Source organism: Dermacentor albipictus, chromosome 10 (assembly GCF_038994185.2).
Source record: "Dermacentor albipictus isolate Rhodes 1998 colony chromosome 10, USDA_Dalb.pri_finalv2, whole genome shotgun sequence".
NCBI classification, from domain to species: Eukaryota; Metazoa; Arthropoda; class Arachnida; order Ixodida; family Ixodidae; genus Dermacentor; species Dermacentor albipictus.
In genome coordinates, this window is record NC_091830.1 from 96,970,224 (window position 1) to 96,991,431 (window position 21,208).

The window sequence follows — 21,208 nt, forward strand, 5'->3', positions numbered from 1 at the left end:
TATATGGATGAAAATTAAGTACATTCAATTCATAACAGAGCAAATGTTTTTGTGAAGAGGAGTCTCTTAGGCGAAATGCTGTTTCGGCAGCGGGATTATGTCCTTTGTCTGTGGTGAGATATTTGCTTTAAAAAGGCAACGAATTTTTAGTTGCTGTTTCCTCTATGATTATGCCATTCTTAGGAAGCACTATATGCTGAATTATAGGCGTCATGTACTCGGCAACAATGCTACGTTACCGTGCCAGTATATCGAGAACTGTTATCTTCAACGCACAATCCGTAAATGCCGTCACATCAGAAAATGTTAATATGCAGGAATGGTGATGGCAGCAATTTAGATACGGCAACCGCTCCTATGCAGAGTGATGAGGCCAGCTCATAGTTTCTTGCTAACCAGGGCCCGCTTTTGGTGTACAGCAGATAACCGGTGCACTCACAGTGAGGTCAAGCTATTTGCAGACAGGGAGATGCATGAGACGCGCCCGTAATCGCACAATGAGATAAAATGTTTACTTGTGTGCATCACGTCACAGGGAAAAGAAAATGGACAGATTTTTATCAGGTATGGTAACAAGATTCTCCTGAAGCGGGATCCATTCCAGTATTATTCTTAAGAAAAAACGAATCAGCGAGCATGTCTATATTGCACGCATGATGATACTGAGTCGTTACACGTACTTTATTTTGGCGACCGCTTGATTACCTATATATCAAGATACATACATTGAAGTTCACATTTTTTTATTAATGAACCTCGCCCCATTTTCGCAGCCATTAAGTGGAAAGTCGGGCTTGAGTTTACTTTTGCTGCAGCCGATCGCATGGCAGCTAAAAGCAGAGGAGCTTTCCATCGTCAATATAGATACGCCGATACGAACCAGGTTTGCACTTAATAACGGTGCAGGTCATTTATAGAAAGCCGTTACATTTGTCAAACGCCTTTTAGTCTACACTGTAAAATAATTTACACCCCGAAGGGTTTTTTTGAGTGTCTATAACTAACCCCCTAGCACCCCTTTAAAAGGGTTTTTAAATGAGCCATCACACCCTTATGCTGGGTATTATTGATTGAAGTAACACCCTTAAGTTGGAAGGTGCTTTGAACAGTATAACACCCTTCGTGTAAAGGGTGCAAGGGTGTTTTCAGGATATTTCTGTGAGGGTGCAAGGGTGTATTGCAGTGTTGAAAGGGTGCAAGGGTGTTTTGAGCAGTTTGTCATAAGGGTGTAAGGGTGCTTTGAAAAGCTTTGTAGAAGCATGCTGCATTGTTTCTAGTGGACGAGCCTGCTTGTGGGGCAAGAAACAAAAGATTTAATACACCAGAGTACGAACAGCTAATTTATTTGTACCTTACTTCTCGTATTCCGCTTTATGAGCTGAAATAAACCTTCTTGCAACACATTTTGGGAGTGATACATTCACATTTAGAAAGAGGTGCTCTAACACACAGGATATATTATATGCTTGCTTGGCGTAACTGAAGTCAAAAGCCCAATAGGCAGCCATCATGGCAGTGGTGCCCTCCTGTGCATCGATGACTCTAGCCAGCTGCCTCTTCTCGGCAAACAAGAAGAGCTCATCAGCAGCTTCAAGGGTATTGCCGCAGTACACAACGCAGGGTGTACATGGCTTGTCTTCATCCTGTAGGAAGACGAAAGTACACTAATCCTTCTGCTCCACTAATATGGGACTACTAAAAGCTTACTCTACTGACAAGACCACAATGCCCTGTTTACTTCCAGAATTGTTATCATTTCAAATGAACAGTGCACATGTGTCGTTTAATAGGCTAACCTCAATCCGTAAATTAAAAGAAATAAATCTGAAATGTAGTCTTTCCTTTGCCTGCAGACCAACACAGTGGCAACATGACTTAAAGAGATACAAAATCATATCTTGTAGGTTTTCTTCAATCCTTTTTGTCGGCAATTTACCTGTAGCCAATTTTCGATTAAATTTATTTTTAGAAGTTACGTACACAGAGAATCAAAATTCAGTGAATTATGCTAGTTCTATGCAACAGAGAAGCTCTTCCAATGAGCGCATTTGCGTTTACACGAATGTGTCAAATGCCGTAGAACAAATGTGATACGATTGCTATAAATTGGAATTATACGTCACTAAAATTATGAGAAATTATACCGATAGTATTATAAATTATGTAAATTGCAAGACTTGTCTTACATCGTTATGTGGAACATTAGCAAACTTACCATATGCACAAACATTGTGTCGACTGCCTTGGGCTCGTTTAAAATTTTGGATAGGAGCTGCAGGATTCGCACAGCCCGTATATCTGAAGAAAAAAAAAACATGAAGTCATGACCTTTTGCCTTCCCAAAACACAATAGAGTGATGCTTCACTTTATGAATTTCGCCTTTCTTTACTACCTTTGTATCAAGCAGACAGAGGCAGCATGCGTGGTACTTGGATTGTCACTTTGTAATGGTAAATAAAGCGACTTTACATGATTACCCAATAATTAATTTTTAATGCTTTAAGTATGGTATGTATCTATGATGTATTTGATGCACCAGTTTAACAACTTCCAGTTGATAGTACTAGTACAATCTTTGAAAAAGAACAGGGAGGCTCTACCAGCTGTGCCATTAAATGGCACAGCTGATTAGTGACAATGATTAGTTTCAATTAGTGACAATGGTCAGATTTTTAGCAACGAGATGGTCTGCGCTTGAACTGTAAGACCTTCTTTGTGTGTTACTGCTTCTGCAATTGTCAAACAATCAACTGGCAGCTCAATTTGTTCTGTTCGTCGAACCATAGTTACTGTTCAGCATATTTTGCAAAAAGACAGCCAAACAGCGCTACTGCTTGTCGGACATCAGTGACCAGTAATGTCCTATCTCTCCCCACCCCTTCCTTTAAGTTCACTCATGATTCGAATTGGTCTTAAAATAGAAGAGCAGAATTGCAGCTGTGCAAACCTAAATAGCCGCAAATCGCAGGCAAATAGGTTAGCAAGCAAAGTCCAATGGAAAGCATATCAAGATTTTGGTGCACACTTGTCACTTACGCTTCCTGCGCCTTGCTGAACCACTTGAAGTGTGGGCCTCAATAACACGCGTTATGTCTTTCTTTTTGGCCCCCAATACTCCTCTCAAAGCGAGGCACTGCGTCTTCTCGAAGCCGCTTTCAACACTTTTTGCGCCATCCTTCTTTATAAGGATGTTGAAGTCTTCAAGGAACTGAAATATAGTTGAAATAAAACATGCACTATACTTTCTAAGCTCACATACAATCAAAACGTCACAGATCGAAACCACCGCTAAAGTAGGCAAGAGTATAATGGACTTCAACTGCAGGCCGATTGCATCAGTGCATAATACATTGCAACTGTAGAGATGAATTGCAAGAATGAACTGACTGCACTGAAAGATGAAGCAAACAAAAACGAATTAGACAGCACCGTTTATGCATATGAGTACAGAGCAGTCCAAGTGTTTTATTCAAGCAGTCGTCTTCCTGCTAGCAATATATCGAGCCCTTCAGTTCCTCAGATTCTCGCTCACGAGCTTACATATACAGTGCAATGCCTGCTGTTGACAGTATTTTCCACACCTGTATGTATGACCGTGAGTGACGATTATTGGGTGACACTCTGACAGCTAAGTTTACTACAGATACACAAACGTCCATGAAAGTGAACAAGAGGAGAGCTGCCACCGTAGCTAAACAGGTATAAAGCATCGCAACTTCATTGCTATCATTGTCATACAAAAGTTTTGGGTTTTACGAGTCTTTTTTCTCATCTTGATTTCACTTGTCATTAATATTACAGTTGGTTATTTCTTCTGTTCTTTCCTTGATTTATTGTTTATTGGCTTTGTTTTCTTGCAGTATTCTTGCAGTGGGCTTCCCAATAGCTTTTTCCGGTTCATTTCTATCCTTTTTTTTTATCTCAAGGGGTGCATATTCTGCAATTCGGCATTGTAATGTGGAATATTTGAAGTGGTGGTCATCACTTGCACGAGAAATCGCAGTCTAAAGAAATCAATTATTCACTTCAGGGCACATATTTCAATTGTAAAATACAAACCGAGCAGTAACACGGTCATGTCTACTGCGTACAAACCTAAACACAAACACTACTTTCAAAATGTCAATCCTTAAATAGTGCTACAAATTACATTCGCATTTCAGTTACGCTTCCCAGAAGCCTTCCTCCAGCAGTAGCAGTGGCATCACACAAACCAGTGTGAGATATTTCTCCGACATGCATTTAAAGCACGTAAAATAGGGAGGACTGGACAAACGTGGGGCTCTGTGAAAACTCTATCGAAGCATCCGTGAAGCATCCGTGATTTTTTTAGGCAGGTGATCTAGTTTCGTTGATTTGCTTGAATAAAAAAATACGACATTGCACAAGGTTACTGCAATACATTCAACCATAGCACATTCAGTTATGAAATATTGCCTATTGTGGCACAAGTTTTAAGGACTTTGCATTGAAGTGGCCCTATTGTGTACAGAGCCATCAAACCAGTCAGGTACCAACTCGAAATTTACGCAGGACACAGCTCCCTATAGATCACAAGAAGGTGTTTAAGTAAAGAAGCATTGAATAATGCAAGACAACTGATGCAAGGTGAGCGAGGAGATTTATAAGGTCAACGAAGAAGAATTGGCAGCATGAAAAAGGTTTGCATGGTGCGAGGCTCCCATGCGCAATGTGTTCAGAACCCTTTCATATTGCAAAAGCATTCTGCAACTGTCGGAAACAAGGAAAGCCAGAGCTTAGAGCTAACTAGCGTTCCCCCTGTCAGAACCTTGCATGCGAGCTGATAACGCACATACTGTCAAATTTTTGTTGCTCTCACTGCTTAAGAGGAGAATCAGTGGCATAGAAGATGCACAGCTGTAACAAGGGCATACCAAGAGCACTGAGTGCTCTTTGGTGCTCATTAGGTAAAATGATAACATGCCCAAACAGAAAATGATAAAATGTCCTTCAATGATATAGTTTAGATATTTGATGTTTCTTTCACTAGGACCGATATGTTTATGACATCGCCAATAGTGGAAAATTTTGTGCACACTGAATGAAGTCAACAAGAAAAGGACACAAAGACCAGTGCAGGCTGACAACTGAAGTTTTATTCATAAAAACAGCCCATATATACCCACGAGACTCGTCACATGATCAGCACGCATGGACAACAGAGAATCCGTTCCACATGATAACACACATAACATCATAGTAGAACACTATCGTCTAATATTGAGAAAGTTGATTTCACTTTCATACAGAGCGACAGACGGCTGGCTAACTCAGTCTCCCTGTATTCTAGATATGTGCCAAGCTTGTGCAGTTTCTCTTGTCTGATTAGGACTAACATACAAAATAGTGTTTTTTTTTAAACAGTAGTTTACACATGCTCAATGAACGTTGTGCACAGTGCATGGCCAAATGCTTACAGGGCCTTCCCTTCAAGCTGGCCAAGTGTTCTCTTCTCTTAACTTTGCATCGGCTAGCCTGACCGACATAGTGATGGCCACACTTGAAAGGAAGTTTATATACCACTAATAAGTGCCAGGTGCATCACGTGCACCAGTTTTGAAAATGTAAACAAAATGTGGTATAGAAAATTTCTTTCACGTGTAGGCAGCACTACCTCGGTCATACTGGCCAAGGCATACACGAAAGGTTAGAGTAGTTGGCCAGCTTGAAGGGAAGGCCCTATATGCATTTGGCGATGCGCTGCGCACAATGTTCATTGAGCAGCGTAAACCACTGCTTGACAAAACTGCTATTTTGTACGTTTGTCCTTACCAGACAAGAGAAATTGTACAATTTTGGCCCATATCTAGAATACAGGGAGCATGTGTTAGCCAGCCATCTGTCGCTTTGTACGATAGTGAAATCAACGTGCTCAATATTAGGTGATAGTGTTCTATTATGATGTTATGAGTGTTGTTATTATGTGGAACGGATGCTCTGTTACCCATGCGTGCTGATCATTGTGACTAGTCCCGCGGGTATATACGGGCTGTATTTAGGAATAAAACTTCAGTTGTCAGTCTGCGCTGGTCTGGGTCCTTTTCTTGTCGACTTCGTTCAGTGTGCACAAAACTTTCCACAATGAAGTCAAACCAACTAGCCCACCTTTCAGTTTTATTGTATCGCTAACAGTATTATGCATGCATTGTTTTTTCTGCGTCTGCCCATTAAAATTGGCGAGTTTGGTACTCTCTGCTTCATCATCACAATAACGCAACATTTGGCAAGCAGAACAATGTGTGCATGGCAATAGCATGGTCCTCAAATGTCTCATTTATATGCATTTATTTTTTTGCGGTGTAGCGGCTGATGTGCTTGTGCTCTAGGAGAAGCACACATACCCGACTGCACTTTATGCATGCAAATAGCAAGATCAGAGGAACTTTCTTGCGCCTGAGAATAATATTTATTTAGAAGTACAGCTAAGCTGCCACGTTACTTGCCGAAACCTCCAAAAGCTTTTCACTGATAGTTCATGACACATGAGATATGTAATGAAAGCACGCACCCATTCTATGTCCGCCAGGTACGGATACTTCTCCATGGCTACCACAGGTGACATCCGGCACAGTTCCTTAACCCTCGCAGAGTGTGTCAGTTGCAGCCTGGAGAGCATTTGCGGCCTGTCAGGGTTTGCCTTTTTACATTCGGCAACCAGCCAGGCTTCATGGTGCGCAAGACTGCAGCTGTCTTCACCACTGGGCACCAAACGTTGTGACTGCACATCGAAACATGAAATGCATCTTCTCAAGATGGAATGGAATGATAGATGTAATTAATGGAATAGCGATCCTTTAACGAGTATTTAGGTAGAACGTGCAGTATGATGCCCTTACCAAAACGGGTCCCACTTTTCCACGCTGCAATACTTCGGGAGCAGCACCATTGGATGTTCTTGGCCGCTTTGCTGCAGTGCCATACTTCTGTCGGTTAATTACCACTCTATCCGTGGCCAGCTTCCGTCGTTCATTTTTGAACTTTTGCCGCAGCATCACAACCCAAGAAGCCTGCAATTTCAAATAATCTTTAAGAAACCAGCATTCCTTCTTTCGCTTTCATGACTGAAGTGAAGCAAGAAAGCCCCTTTTGGTTCAAAACACCTTAGCACATTACCCAAAAAAGAAAAAATATATATATATACAGTCACTACACAAAACGTATTTCATCCTAGTCCAATGACTGCCGTATAGCACTCAATGCTCTGCAATAAATGACCAACAGAAGACATCAAATTATTGTGAGGATACAGCGTGCCAGCAGCTCCTATAATGAAGTTTGTTCTTTTTGCATATACAAAATTTTTAACAATTGTGACAGCACATTCGTAATATTTTAACTTGATTGCTCAATGAGGTGGACATAAGCTACACGTTACATCAAAATACATAATTGAATAATTCTCGTTCAGTTTTTAAGAAATTACTTTACAACCAATATTGAACCTTATGGCTTGTAGTCAGTGCAATTGCAAGGCATATCTACTTGCAACAAATTATGAGGCGGGTTTGATGTAAAACATGTAACGTTTCACTTTTTAAAGAAAACACCATTTTATGCACTATATAGAGCACAAAAAATAAACAAAACGCCGATGTACTTCTTTGCCCACTTTTGAAATGAATATCCTGAAACTGGTGTAATCCGAGAAATCACTTCAGGTGAATATGCCTTGTGAACTCATTGGCTACAAATTATAAGTTGCAATATGCCCCAAAATGAGTTAAAACCCAATTAGTAAATTTTCTTTCACTGCTGTACATCACAAGAGATATTGGCAAATTCTGTATAGTCTACAGAACACAGCTGGTGTACTTTTTGTAAACTTAATATGATGCATCACGGTTTGTGTTCAATATTTCAGATATTCTCATATAGCAGCAAAGAAAGATTAGGCTTCTGAGTCACATGTTTGGCCAGCTAACATAAGCTCTATGCTGGCACAGCACATAAATACTACTAACTTGTGTTTTTTCCTCACACCTATGAAAATGACTTTAACGGATTCAGTCGCAACAGTTAATTGTCTTCACATATATGACTGGCAGAGTTTGTGGTACTGTGCCAAGAGCGCTGTCTGCCGTACGACGCATCCAGTGCCGTATATCGCGAAAGCGAATCTATCTTCAAAAGTGATCACCAAAGAGTACCGCCTTTGATATGTTGAAAAAGCACTAAAATACAGGATTAACGCAGAACGACCAGGGAAATAAAAAAGAGCATGCACAAATACCATCTAATGTAAAATACTAAGCAATTAAATACCAGGTCTCAAAATAGCTGGCTCTTAATGCTTCTAATGTGCAGCCTTCTTGCTCTGTATGTATTCTAGCTTGGCTAAAATAAGCACTCGCTAGTTACTATATCCTCCACCTTACAGGTACTTTTCAGAGCTACCGAAGGTACGAGGCATACACAAGCAATATCCTTGCGCAGTATCTAATAGTTCCACATGCTACTACTCAATTAATGGCAAAATTAGAGAGTTGTCATCGCTTGGTACAAGATACGTTACAAGAATAGATGATGTGTTAGGACCTTTGCGCATGCACATCATGTACAGCAAAATTCAGCAGCCGCTCAGCAGACGATGCGGTGCAGATGAACACATCTCGAGGGGCATTCAGCCTTCTCATTGGCTAAGGAGTCCAGCAGCTTCCAGCACTGTAAATTACTTGCGATAGTTTGGGTAAGCACTCGCCAGTCTTCCTATGTGACTTCCTTTTAACCTATATTGCCATTGATTACTAACGGCTATTTCATTACATATATGTATATTTAAAGCTTCATCACAAAGGAGATCACTTACTCTGAGCAGATTAGGAAAACAACATAACTCATGCATTGGTATCCCAGCCCAACAACAAAAGGAAAAAATACACAGGTATTCTGCGATACCACTCACATGTCCACTGCCACACGGGTCAGCAAGCTCTGGGTAGCGGCACACTAACATGGATGCAGCGCCCTGGTAAAACTTGTGCGACGGATACCTGCAAAATATTTAACTTTCTGCAATAGTACATCTTTCTAAAAGTAAATAAATATTGCAAGTGATTTTTAAATTTCTGCTTGCAAGTTTACTCACACTGTGTGTGCAATCATTTCTTGAAATAAGGAGTCAACAATCCTTGTTGTGATGTATGATGTTATTGGTATGTTCTCCTTCACTACACCATTGAGGAAATGAAGGTCTGGGAGAGCAAAAGCCATCCCATCATCGTCCTCTTGGCTAAACAGCAACAAACGCAGAATTAATTACTGCTACTACACAGCAACAAAACTGCTCATAGTTCTCATGTTATCAGGGCGAATAACAATGTTTTCAAAGGTCAAGCTACTAAGCGCACCAGTGGTATTATACAACCGTTGTGTAATATGTTGGTATCTGCTCAACAATCTGATATTAGGTTTTACTATCACTCCTTAAAGAGACCGACAACCACTTTTTACGGTACTAGTTTTGAAAGATGTTTAGCGCAATATAAACCTTACTGGTCAGAATGTCCAATGCCACAGTGAAAGCACAAGATGTTCCACATTTTCCGCATCTAAACTTATTGATCTGCAGTCGCGAATGTATTATGAATTTGTATGGGGGAAACATGCTGGAAACATTGATAAGCAAGCGCAATAGTTATTCTACGCTGGCGTTGTTGGGAGCCGGCAGGATCTCCAGGTAGTGCTAGTCATGTCGAGCTGGCACCCATTGATAGCATAAACCTATCGCATTTCGCATCTCACAAGGAGACCAGAGAACTTGGGGTACTTATTCGCAAACTTGCACGCGTACAAAAGCCCTCATGTGCGCCGCCATACAATGAGGGTTGCCACAGCTCACCATGGTGTTGGGGTTTCACTCATTACTACGATAGTAACGCCATCTATGTGTTACATTCTTTTAGATCATAAATTCCACATGAAAAAGCGTAAACACCTAAATAATATGCTGATGTTAAGACATACATCATGAAGGGACAGCGCAAGATGGCAAGAGGCAGGAAAAACACAGAACAGCGCTGAACTCATAACTATGAAATCACAACAAACTTTATTAGAAGGCATACACAAACTTATGTACTACCACCCACACCCACGTGTTCTCCCATCATAGCATAAATGTCAGGGCACAGGCATAGACACAAAATCCTGTAATCTAATGCTACAATATGAGGCAGTTTAAAATTCAAATTCACTGTCATACAAATTTATTGATCGCATGCTTACACAACGCAATCTTTTTTCCCCAATATAGTAGGCTTCAATAATCTCCCTCGTAGACTGATTGCTATGCGCGGAACGTATTGTGGTGTCTTCATAGATTGGAGTGCACCCATCAGAGCAGTGCCGCGCGACATGCGGGTAGGCATTACCCTTTAGCGAGCGCCTATGCTCTGATAATCTAATGTTTAGGCATCGGCCTGTTCCGCCGATATAGACGGGACTGCAGGAAAAAGGAAGCTCATAAACAACTGCCATTCTACAGTGTACAGGTGGGGAGGTGTGCTTAACAGTGTAGCCTTTCCCAGCATGAATGGCGACAACCTGGTACAACTTCCTATCAATCTTACTGCAAATTTTAATCATCTTGTTAGGGGCAGCAGAAAGAACCTTTACATCAAACCTGCCTGCTACATTCCTGAGGCTGTGCGATAGTTTACATATGGAATTATATCTACTTTACTTTTCTTGTCAGCAAGCTCTGGATTATTCATTCTTGTGGGCGCTCCTAATTTTACACGCTTAGCAAGCTTCGGTACAGTCATGCGGATGGCATCCTCCCGAAAACGTGCCGTTCTTAAACGCCTCCAGTTTAAAAAAAAACTTGGAAGTCTGGTGAAAACAGAATTTCGAAATTGCGGGAAATATAACCGAAAAAGCAATGCCCTTTTTTACCAACTTCCAATGTGCAGAGTTAAAACTTAAAATTGTTTTTTCTGACTTTGGACAAAACATCCCGCACACTTGCTTATCAGTTCGGTTAAGCCTTGTATCTAAAAATTGTAGCTCGTTCTTATCTGGCATGCACTTAAAATCTAACCCTGGGTAACATTTAATGAATACTTGAAGTACATCATGAACCATTTGTTGGAAATGAGAATTCTTCACAAAGGCTAGAAAATCATCAACATATCTTAGCACATTGATTGTTTGGTCATCTAGGGTACTATCTAGCATAGGTGCTCGCTAATGGGCAATGCCTACCCACATGTCGCGTAGCACTGCTCTGAGCATGGGTGCACTGCAATCTATGAAGACACCACAACACATTCCGCGCATAGCAATCGGACTACAAGGGAGATTGTTGAGGCCTAATATATCAGGAGGCCTACTATATCAGGCCTACTATCGCATTGTGTAAGCATGCCATCATTAAATTTGCGTGACAGTGAACTTGAATTTTTAAACTGCCACATAGTGCAACAATAGATTACAGGATATTGCATTTATGGCTGCACGTTGATATTTATACCATTGATAGGAGAGCATGTGGGTTTGGGTTGTGGTACATAAGTTTATGTATGCCTTCTCATTTCAGCGCTGTCCTGTGCGTTTCCTGCCTTTTGTCTTCATCGTCTTGCGCTGCCCCTTGAAAATGTTCAACCAGTAGCAACTCGCCCAAATGTCGATTCTTCTACTTAAGCAATACACATGGTGCACCTAATATTTGCCCTATGTACAGAAATCATGTTTACGTAGTCAGCTGTCTACTTTAGTATAAAGGTTCCACTCCAAGGTGGCACTGTATGCCGTTTTTCTAGACATTCTGGGCCCCTTTATATTTCCTACATAAACCATGAACGGCATGCTCAATTCAAGATCTATGAATTATCACCGTTTCAATTCCATCCACATTTCGTGGCATGTTATGCGCGGTTGTCGGTCCCTTTAACTTGCTCTTAAAAAAGTTTATTGTGTAAACGAAAGTGTGCAGCACACAAAGAAAGTTTGTTAGCAGAAAAGTGGTTAGGTTGAAATGTTGCAAACAAGCATAATTTCAAGCTACCAGAACTGATATTGACAGCTGCGTTTTACTGCTCTGAATTTAATATACTCGATGTCCTATACACCAAAGCAAGTTTCCCAGTGTTGTCTGCAATATAACACGCATGTAGCATATTGTCGACAATACCAGAAAACTTCCATCACAGCGGAGCACTCTTCATGTTGACTAAATCCTATCTCGGTTTGCTGCTGCTGCATTATACCAAATACATATTGCAAATTCATCTATATAGCACAGTAGAAATCAGAATCCAATCTTCCAGACCCGCCCATTGTGGAAATTATGTAAGCTAATTGTGATTTCACAATACCGCAAAAATTATTGCAGATACACAAGCAAAGCAAGGACTGGTTATACTTTAGTAAGGTTAGGCATGGGAGCCATGCTCAGCACTCTGTACCTTGAAGCGATGTTGAAACTTCTATCAAGGCTGCTTGCTGAATTCTCTGGACCATATAAACTCGGCTCCTGCAAAGAGCAAATAAGTGTCGTTGGTCTGATACACAATGCTATGACACACAAAATGGAATTCAAACAAACTTTTACTTAAACCTAAACTTGTGCCACCATGACATCTCACCGACTAGACTGTCACTGATGCAGTCCATGATTTGAACGATCATAGTCATCAGCCCATTTTAAGTCCCCTGCAGGACGAAAGCCTCTCCCTACGATCTCCAATTACCCCTGTCCTGCGCCAACCGATTCCAACTAGTGCCCGCGGATTACCCAATTTCATCGCCCCACATAGTCTTCTGCCGTCCTCGACTGTGCTTTTCTTCTCTTGGTACCCATTCTGTAAACCTAATAGTCGAACGGTTATCTAGCCTGCGAATTACATGACCTGCCCAGCTCCATTTGTTTCTCTTAATGTCAATTAGAATATCGGCTACACACGTTCACTCAGGGATCCAAACCGCTCTCTTCCTGTCTCATAACATTATGCCTAGCATTCTTCGTTCCATCGCTCTTTGCGCGTTGCTTAACTAGTCCTCAAGCTACTTTGTCAGTCTCCAAGCCTCTGTCTCATATGTCAGCACCGGTAAACTGCACTGATTGTAAACCTTCCTTTTCAATCATAATGGTAAGCTTCCAGTCAGGAGCTGACAATGTCTGCCATGTGCGATACAACAACACATTTTTATTCTTCTGTGAATTTCCTTCTCATGATCAAGGTTCCCTGCGATTAGTTGACCTAGGTAAACGTACTCCTTCATAGACTCTAAAGGCTGTCTGGTGATCGTGAACTCTTGTTCCCTTGCCAATCTATTCATCATTATCTATGTCTTCGGCATATTAATCTTCAACCCCACTCTTCCGCTCTCTCTGTTAAGGTCCTGAACCATTTGTTGTAACTCGTCTGCAATATTGCTGAACCGAACAATGTCATCGGAAAACCGAAGGTTGCCAAGATATTCGCCGTCGATCCTTACTCCTAAGCCTTCCGAGTTTATTAGCCTGAATACTTCTTCCAAGCACGCAGTGAACAGCATTGGAGAGATTGTGTCTCATTGTCCGACCCCTTTCTTTAAAGGTATCTTCCTACTCTTCTTGTGCATAATTAAGGGAGCTGTGGAAACTTTGTAGATATTTCCCAACATATTGGCATAAGCGGTCAGTAATCCTTGATTATGTAATGACTGTTGGTATCTCTACTGAATCAAATGCCTTTTTCGTAATCTATGAAAGCCATGGAGAGAGGCTGATTGTGCTCTGCGGATTTCTAAATAACCTGCTTGATGACATGGATGTGATCCATTGTAGAGTATGCCTTCCTGAAGCCAGTCTGTTCCCTTGGATGACTAAAGTCCAGTGTTGCCCTTATTATATTGCAGATTATCTTGGTGAATTTTTTATATAACACTGGGAATGTAGTCAAGAGTTCGACGAAAGTTCGTCTTGTCGTACGGGTCCCGAGACGTTTCTGTGTTATTTTCACCTTGACTTCGTCAGTGACCGCAATTTCTTCATAACACTGGGAGTAAGCTAATGGACCTGTAATTTTTCAATTCTTTAAGTCTCCCTTCTTGTGGATTAGTCTAATGTTTGCATTCTTCCAGTTTTATGGTACCCTCGCAGTCAATAGACACTTCGTGTAGAGAGACGCCAGTTTTCCATGCATTATTTCTACTCCATTTTTGAAAAAATCGACTGTTATTCCATCTTCTCCTGTCGCTCTACCCCGTTTCATGTCTAGCAAGGCCCTTCTGACCTCATCGCTAGTTATAGGAGTTTCTGTACCCTGCTCATTACTGCCTCAAATGAAGGCGTTCCGACTCCTCTGGGTACTGTACAGGGATGTATATAATTCTTCCACTGCTGTTACCATACCGTCGAGATTGCTGATAAAACGACCGTGTTTATATTTCTGTGCATACATCTTGGTTTATCCTATGCCAATCCATCAGTGCAAATATTGTCATTCTGTACTAGTGTCCCAAGGATCACTGAAGGATGCTCGAGCAACTTAACAGCAAGATGCATGCATGACGCACAAGACAAGGCCTTTTCCCAACTTCAGGTATAGGGGGCACACTCAGTGGTCCACCTGGAGCACTCTGCCTTTTTAAAAAATGAATTTGCACAGCTAGTGCAGATACTAGAACACATTTAAACTGCTGCCTCTGTATTGACAGCATGAACTGATTTGTTTATTTGACAATGACTTCTATCTACCTCTTAGGACTGGGACACCTGAATGTAGAGAATTTTAAAGGAAAGTTTTATTTGATTAACAGCTGTGCCATAAACAAGATGAGCTGGGAAATGGAGCCAAAACGTCGCAAACCTGGCATTCTCACAACTACCAGTAAGCAGAAAGATGCAAATGCGTGAGCGACTCCTCTCAAGTCCTGGATCACTTTCTAAATCGTAGCCCTACCTGTTTTATAGTTCAATGCGTAAATACAGGCGTTAACTTGAATGGTGCACCCCTGACTCCTGTTTGCTTTTACACGCAATTGGAATCGTGTGCACACAAAGTTTGTTACAGGCTACCAGTTGGGTCAATGTATCGCAAGTGTACCAGTTCGCTTGTTTTTAACGAACTTACCTGCGGAACTGATTCTCAAATACGTTGGAGCGGCAGCCCTAAATGAAATGTGAGGATTTGGATTATCAGACATGCGGTAGTGTGGGCCTCTGGAATAATTTTGACCACCTGGGGTTCTTTAAAATGGACCTAAATCTAAGTAAACAGGCATTTTCGCATTTCGACCGTATCGAAATGCAGCCACCATAGCAGGGATTTGGTCGATTGACCTCGTGCTTAGCATCGCAACACCATAGCCATTAAGAGACACGGCGGGTATCGGCAATCTTTTATGACGGTTATAATTGTTTTAAAGCTATATACATCGTGTTCAGCCAGGAGAAAGAAACAGAATGCAGGCAATGATAAATTCCACGAAAGAAAAACTAATTGTGCTATAAGAAGTAGTGTAGAATTGTGGGCTTCTTAGGTATGTATAATAGCTGTTCGAAAAGCATTTTGACGTATTGCGGCATTGATTAGGCATTGCAGCAGCATGGTTTGTTATAAACGAGAAAAATGTTGTTTAACTGAACAATCATCGTGTTGCACAAACATTCACTTATTTCACCTTTGCTGCACCGCAAATCGGTCAACATGTTAGACGGGCTTGCTTCCCACAAGCCCGAAAGATGAAAAAAAAAATGTGAAAGGCAAGCTAGTCTAACATTCTGAGCGATGTGCTTTGCTGCAAAGGTGACATATTTGTGCGTCACTGCAAAGGTTCAGTTCAACAAACTTCGTCTCATTTATATCAAAGCGTGCTATAAATGGTCCATATATCTCTGGATCGAACCCCGACCACGGCGGCTGCATTTGAATGGGGACGAAATGTGAAAAACCTGTATCCTTAGATTTAGGTGCACGTTAAAGAAACCCGGGTGGTCTAAGTTTCCAGAGTCCCCCACTATACGGCGTACCTCATAATCAGGTTGAGGTTTTCGCACCTCAACCCACATAATTTCATTCTGATCGAAATGCTCTACATACTATATTTTTATTTCGACTGCTGAAATGTGTAGTAATGTATGGTGCAATAAAAATCGCAATGCATCTGTTGGTAATTTTTATCTGTGCCTTGGAATAGGAAAACTGCCAGTAAATTATTTGCAATAGTAATGAAAGATTGGTGCCTTTATACTGCAGTATTAGGTATGAATAATAATCTTGTAAAATATTCTGCATAGCATACTTTCACTTGCGCGTGCAAAGTTCTGAGTGCCCTCATGGCATCTTTTTTTTTTTTCAGAAAAGGATCTCTTGGCATTCAGGTGAAATACCGCGATTTTTATAATAATCTAAAGTAGTATTCCTTAATGTGAACTTGGCTATCAGGGTGCCCAGGTGCATAAATCTGCATTGCATTTTTCACAATTAAATTGAACAGACCAAGCAGCCCATCTACACACATAAAACAAAAATTTAACAAAATATGCAGAAACAATAGTTAAAGGGTACTGCAAGGGAAATCATACCATTCATAGGAATCAGCTGCTGACATTCACCATTAGCTTCACCACAAATGTAAAAGCTATGGGCAGATACTGCAGTGCCTACAGTAACAAATGTGGCCAGTGTCACAAGCAATCAGCACATACTTTTCATTAGGAGCTCAACTGTACATTCACTGTGCAATACTACATTGCAAAATACAAGATAATCCAACAATGTATAAAACAATGCACTAGTATTATTATGACCAGCATTTTTGAAAATTGCAACCTGCAATGTAAAACCCTCTCCAACCAGCTTTACACAATTATATACTTTATTTTTCCTTTGAAAAATACCATATTTACTCGAATTTAATGCACACCTTTTTTCCGATAAAACGGGCCCAAAAATTGCACGCGCGTTAGAATCGAGTACGACCCTAAATCCACGTTACCATATCGCCATTGGCAATCGAAAAATTGCCTCTTCCTACGCGCTTCTAGCCTAGCTGCCGTAACTTCCTTCATGTGCAGACTTCCATGTTGTACGTGTAACCAGGCGCAGGTGTAACCTAGTCTGCCGCCTGTCTTCCCGTTTTCTGCGTTTATTCAATCAGCTGGAGGCGCCAACTGCGAAGACGCGCCGAGTCATCATGATGCCGCATTTAAGGAAAGTTATGTGCGCGGAGACGGACGGAAATCGGGCCACATCACGAGCGTTTGGAGTTCCTGAAACTTGCGTGCTGGACTGCCGCAAACTGAAGAATATTTTCGCCAGCAAAGCAACAAGGAAGGGTATCAGAGGAGCGAAGCAGGGCCGCTTCGCCGAAATAGAAGAGCTGCTTGCGGTATATGTGCAAGAGCAGTGACCGGCACAGCGGCTTGTCACGAAAGATCTGCTCAAAGTACGGGCGATTCAGTTAGCCGTGCAGGAAGGGGCTAACGCGGAGTGACTCCAATATCATGGGTTCGCGGTACTGAAATATTTCTATCTCTGCTATTAATGAGGCGACTTGAAAACTTTTTGCGGCAGAACGCTCCCTAAAGGACAAGTAACTTCCAGTGCATAACGAAAATTTCCTATAGGGCCTGGTGAGGGACCCTTTATTGCCTCAAGCAGTTTGCGTGCTTTTTATCTCTGCTCTTGCCAAGAGCTTTCATAATGCCAACGTGTGGCTTGCACTTGTCCAAATTGGATGTCGCAGTACATATTATCATTAGATACCTTTCATTAGGCCGCTGCTTCCTGCACATGGCAGGTGTTAGCCCTGGCGTGCCCAGTTTGACACAAATGCCAACAACACAAGAATGAAGGCACCATAATTGTTTCAATGTGCAGCACTCACCTCTTCAATGCATACTTCTGCCTCATGTACTGGCTTGACAACTCGCACAACAGCCATATCAGGGATAGGATCCTCGTCCAACAAATCCACAAAATCATTGAAGTCTTTGTCAAAAATCTGTAGAAAATATAATATTCTGCATCAGAAAAACAATACGACACGAACCACAATATTCAATTTTGACCTGCGTTATGATCCCAGAAGACTCAAGAGCTGCTATCATGTCTTACCGGCTCCTTTAGATATTTAGCTAGTTGTACAATATTTACATCCCTTCAACAATGCACAGTGCTATAATTTATAAAATTTGCTCTATCAACTACCTTATCGCACTTGCATCCCTTTAAAACACTCTCAGTGCTCAGCGATTCAAACACAATAATTCGCCCGCAAGGTAGCCGATGCTTTTTGCGCCATAGATGGGATCAGAGTGATCGTTGGGAGGCCAAATGCGTCGCAATGAGTCACGACAAATACCCTTACCTTCATCGAACACTACAACGCACAAGTTCGGTGTCCCCAGCTCCCAGCGCTGGGGCAAAAAGCATCGGCCGCCATGCGGGCTCATTATCATGTTTGAACCCCTGAGCATTGCAAGGTGCTGTAAAGTACCACATTTCTGTCTTTCCACAAACAGTATACTAAAATTGTCACAATGCGCCAGAGAATCCAAAACAGTAATTTCTCATTCGCAAGCTTCTCTGTTGACCGGACTGTGAATTGTATTACATGAATATAAAAGAATAATGAAGCCTCATTTTTTTATGAACTGAGAAGTACACACATTCCCTCTCAATTTGTTTAGAACTAAAAAAAAGTTATATACGATTTTCAATACTGTTTTAAAGTTTCAGTTGTTCAGAACGTTATAACCATAGGTCGGCCTAGTGACTCAACACTACACTCATCGCCGACTTCACGGGATTGAGATACAGCGTTAATGAGTGCCGGTGAGTGTGAACTGATCCGTACACGAGACTTAATGGGAATACGAACGAGTGTCGGTGACAGTTACTTCAGTGTGAAATTGAGCGAGTGTTGGCGTGTGCGAGTAGATGCATGTGTGAGCAAGTGCCAGTGAGGGGGAGTAGACCGAGTATGAGCGTGAACGGGGGCTGCAGGTGTGACGTGACTAAGAACACGAGTGAGTGTTGGTGAGTATGAGTGGCTGGGAGCGGTAACGTAAGTGCACATGGGTGTGAGTATACATGGCCTGCTTAAATATCGGTGAACAAGTAGGAGAAAATCGGCTTATTCAGCCGACCTACGCTTAAAACGGTTAAAATTCGTGAAGCTTACCTGAAATCTGTCGGTATCAAAGTTGATCTCTGCAGCCAGAAGACTGCAAACACTGGCAGATGCCTTGAGAGCACGCAAATTGGGCTCCTCTGTAAGCCGCATCTTCCTCCGAGCCCCATTGGCACCCACAGTCACTAGGCATGTGACAGCAGTCATGTCACCTCGATGAACGCAATCGAGCTTTGCAAAAGCGGACTGGCGTTACAGACGACGCAGGTGCAGTGAGACGTTGAAGTGATGCAGATCGTCGCGAAGCAGCCACTACAACGCTTTGAAATGACGAACCGCACGACTGGGTCTTATAAACCATCCTCACCGCCATGCCGGCCATCTTGAAAAGTGGATGTTGGTGCTGATTGTACTGCCTTCTTTGGACCGAGCATGCGAACGCAGGGAGCGAGGGGAACGAGGCCTGCCCAACACACTCACACTCACGCGCACACGCACAGATACAAAAAAGGCCGACACACAAAAGAATAAAAAAGGGAAAGCAGGCCGTTCAAGTAGGCGCTACACCGATAGCAACCCCCCCCCCCCTTGGATGAAGCTGACGTATGCTGCCTGAAACCTACTCTCCCTTTCCCCCTCTATTCCCTCATCTTTCATCCCCCGCCCCCATCCCTAATACGCTGCGCCGTGCTCCCACATGGGCTGCAGAATTAGGCGTACTTTCCCTCTCCCAAATCACGAAGAACTAAACAAGCATTCAGCTGCTCGATTGAAGCGGTGTGCAAATCCATGCCCCATGTGACGGCGCTTTCTGGATAACAAAGCCAGATCTCGAAGGCAATGCTTATAATAGAGGAAGATTGCCCAATGAGCCAGTTGGTTCGACATAATTAACGTGGTTGCGCAAAGCGACGAAGGGACAGGACTTAAGCGGGCAAGGTGTCCTGCGTTGCTTTTATTGCTTAAGTCCTGTCCTTGCGTCGCTTTGAGCAATGCTTAAGCTTACTGCATAGGCGAAAACCATTTTGCGAGCCTGAAACACGAAATAAACACATTGTTTTAAAAAATTAGGTATTCAAATTCTGCGCACAGCGTCAGCTTCCTTGAAAGAACAGAAACAAACTTTGAAGGCACGCTTTAGTGGACTATATATAGTCGTCATATTTTGGACCCCACTCATTGCGAGTAAGAGGGTTTTGCATGGCCTTCGAGATCGTCGCTTGCAGTCACAGAAACAGAACTTCACTTTCACTAACCTAAATTAATCTCAAAAGCTTAGTCTCTTCTGCCGCATGTACTTTTTCGGTATCGACTGAAGGAGCAAAGCACCAAAACAGAATTTGGAATTTGTGTAATGGCGTGCTGATTGCGCAAACAAACGCTGCTACAAAAAAAAAGAAAGAAAAGGAAGAAAAATAGGGTGGAGGACAGACATTTGAAGCCATATTGCCCTTGGCAACGTCATAGAGGCGGTAGGAGTGCTGCGCTGTACGCCTCGTTCCAAAATCTGGCTAATTCAGAGCTCTCAGGCAGACATACTTCGTAAAGAATAATTAACTATAAGACATAGGCTACTCAGTACCAGGCTAGAAAATTCAAGAAATTGAATAACGTTTTAATTACTCGTTTGCGAGAACTGAATCTATGTATAGTGCGCCAATTACTAATGAATTAACTCGTTGCTTCCAAGTTTCAAGTTCTTGGTGAGTCGCGTGTTGCGAGAAAAAGGCTTCTGCGTTACGAAAATGAAATCGTATTATTCCAAAGTACACCTCAGTTTATTTATCCTAAAACAGCTTATTTATTCCAAACTAACCTGTGAACCATCATACACAGGAACATACTGCACAAATGTTATATTAGACGTTGTGCTTCTATTTTCGACGCACAAAATGACTTCGAAAAGGTTTCGCGCGTTGTCGTAGTTGCCAGAATGGCAGTATTCCGCATTTAAAAGATTTTGTAGCTGCTTAAGCTTCGATTCTTTTCGCGGCATTGCGTAGCCAAGAGAAAAATTGTAAAAATATATACGTGAGACTTACTTAAAATGAATTTACTTGGAAACTATGGAACTCACAGAGAACAGCAAAGTCCTGCCACACAGCTCAGTCCAATCAGGCCTTT

The 21,208-nt window shown here is 41.9% G+C and overlaps 1 protein-coding gene across 1 annotated transcript; it reads right to left on the reverse strand.

The window, feature by feature from the left end:
* Nucleotides 1-1,326: 1,326 nt before the first annotated feature.
* On the reverse strand, nt 1,327-19,437 carry LOC135897294 (uncharacterized). Its single transcript, XM_070526597.1, has 10 exons — nt 19,136-19,437; nt 17,837-17,953; nt 12,427-12,494; nt 9,108-9,251; nt 8,925-9,012; nt 6,859-7,029; nt 6,531-6,740; nt 3,038-3,209; nt 2,216-2,298; nt 1,327-1,643 (listed from the first exon to the last, which is right to left on the reverse strand). Exons 1-10 carry the CDS (start codon nt 19,289-19,291, stop codon nt 1,353-1,355), a joined length of 1,500 nt encoding a protein of 499 aa, XP_070382698.1. The 5' UTR covers nt 19,292-19,437; the 3' UTR covers nt 1,327-1,352.
* Between the last annotated feature and the right edge of the window lie 1,771 nt (nt 19,438-21,208).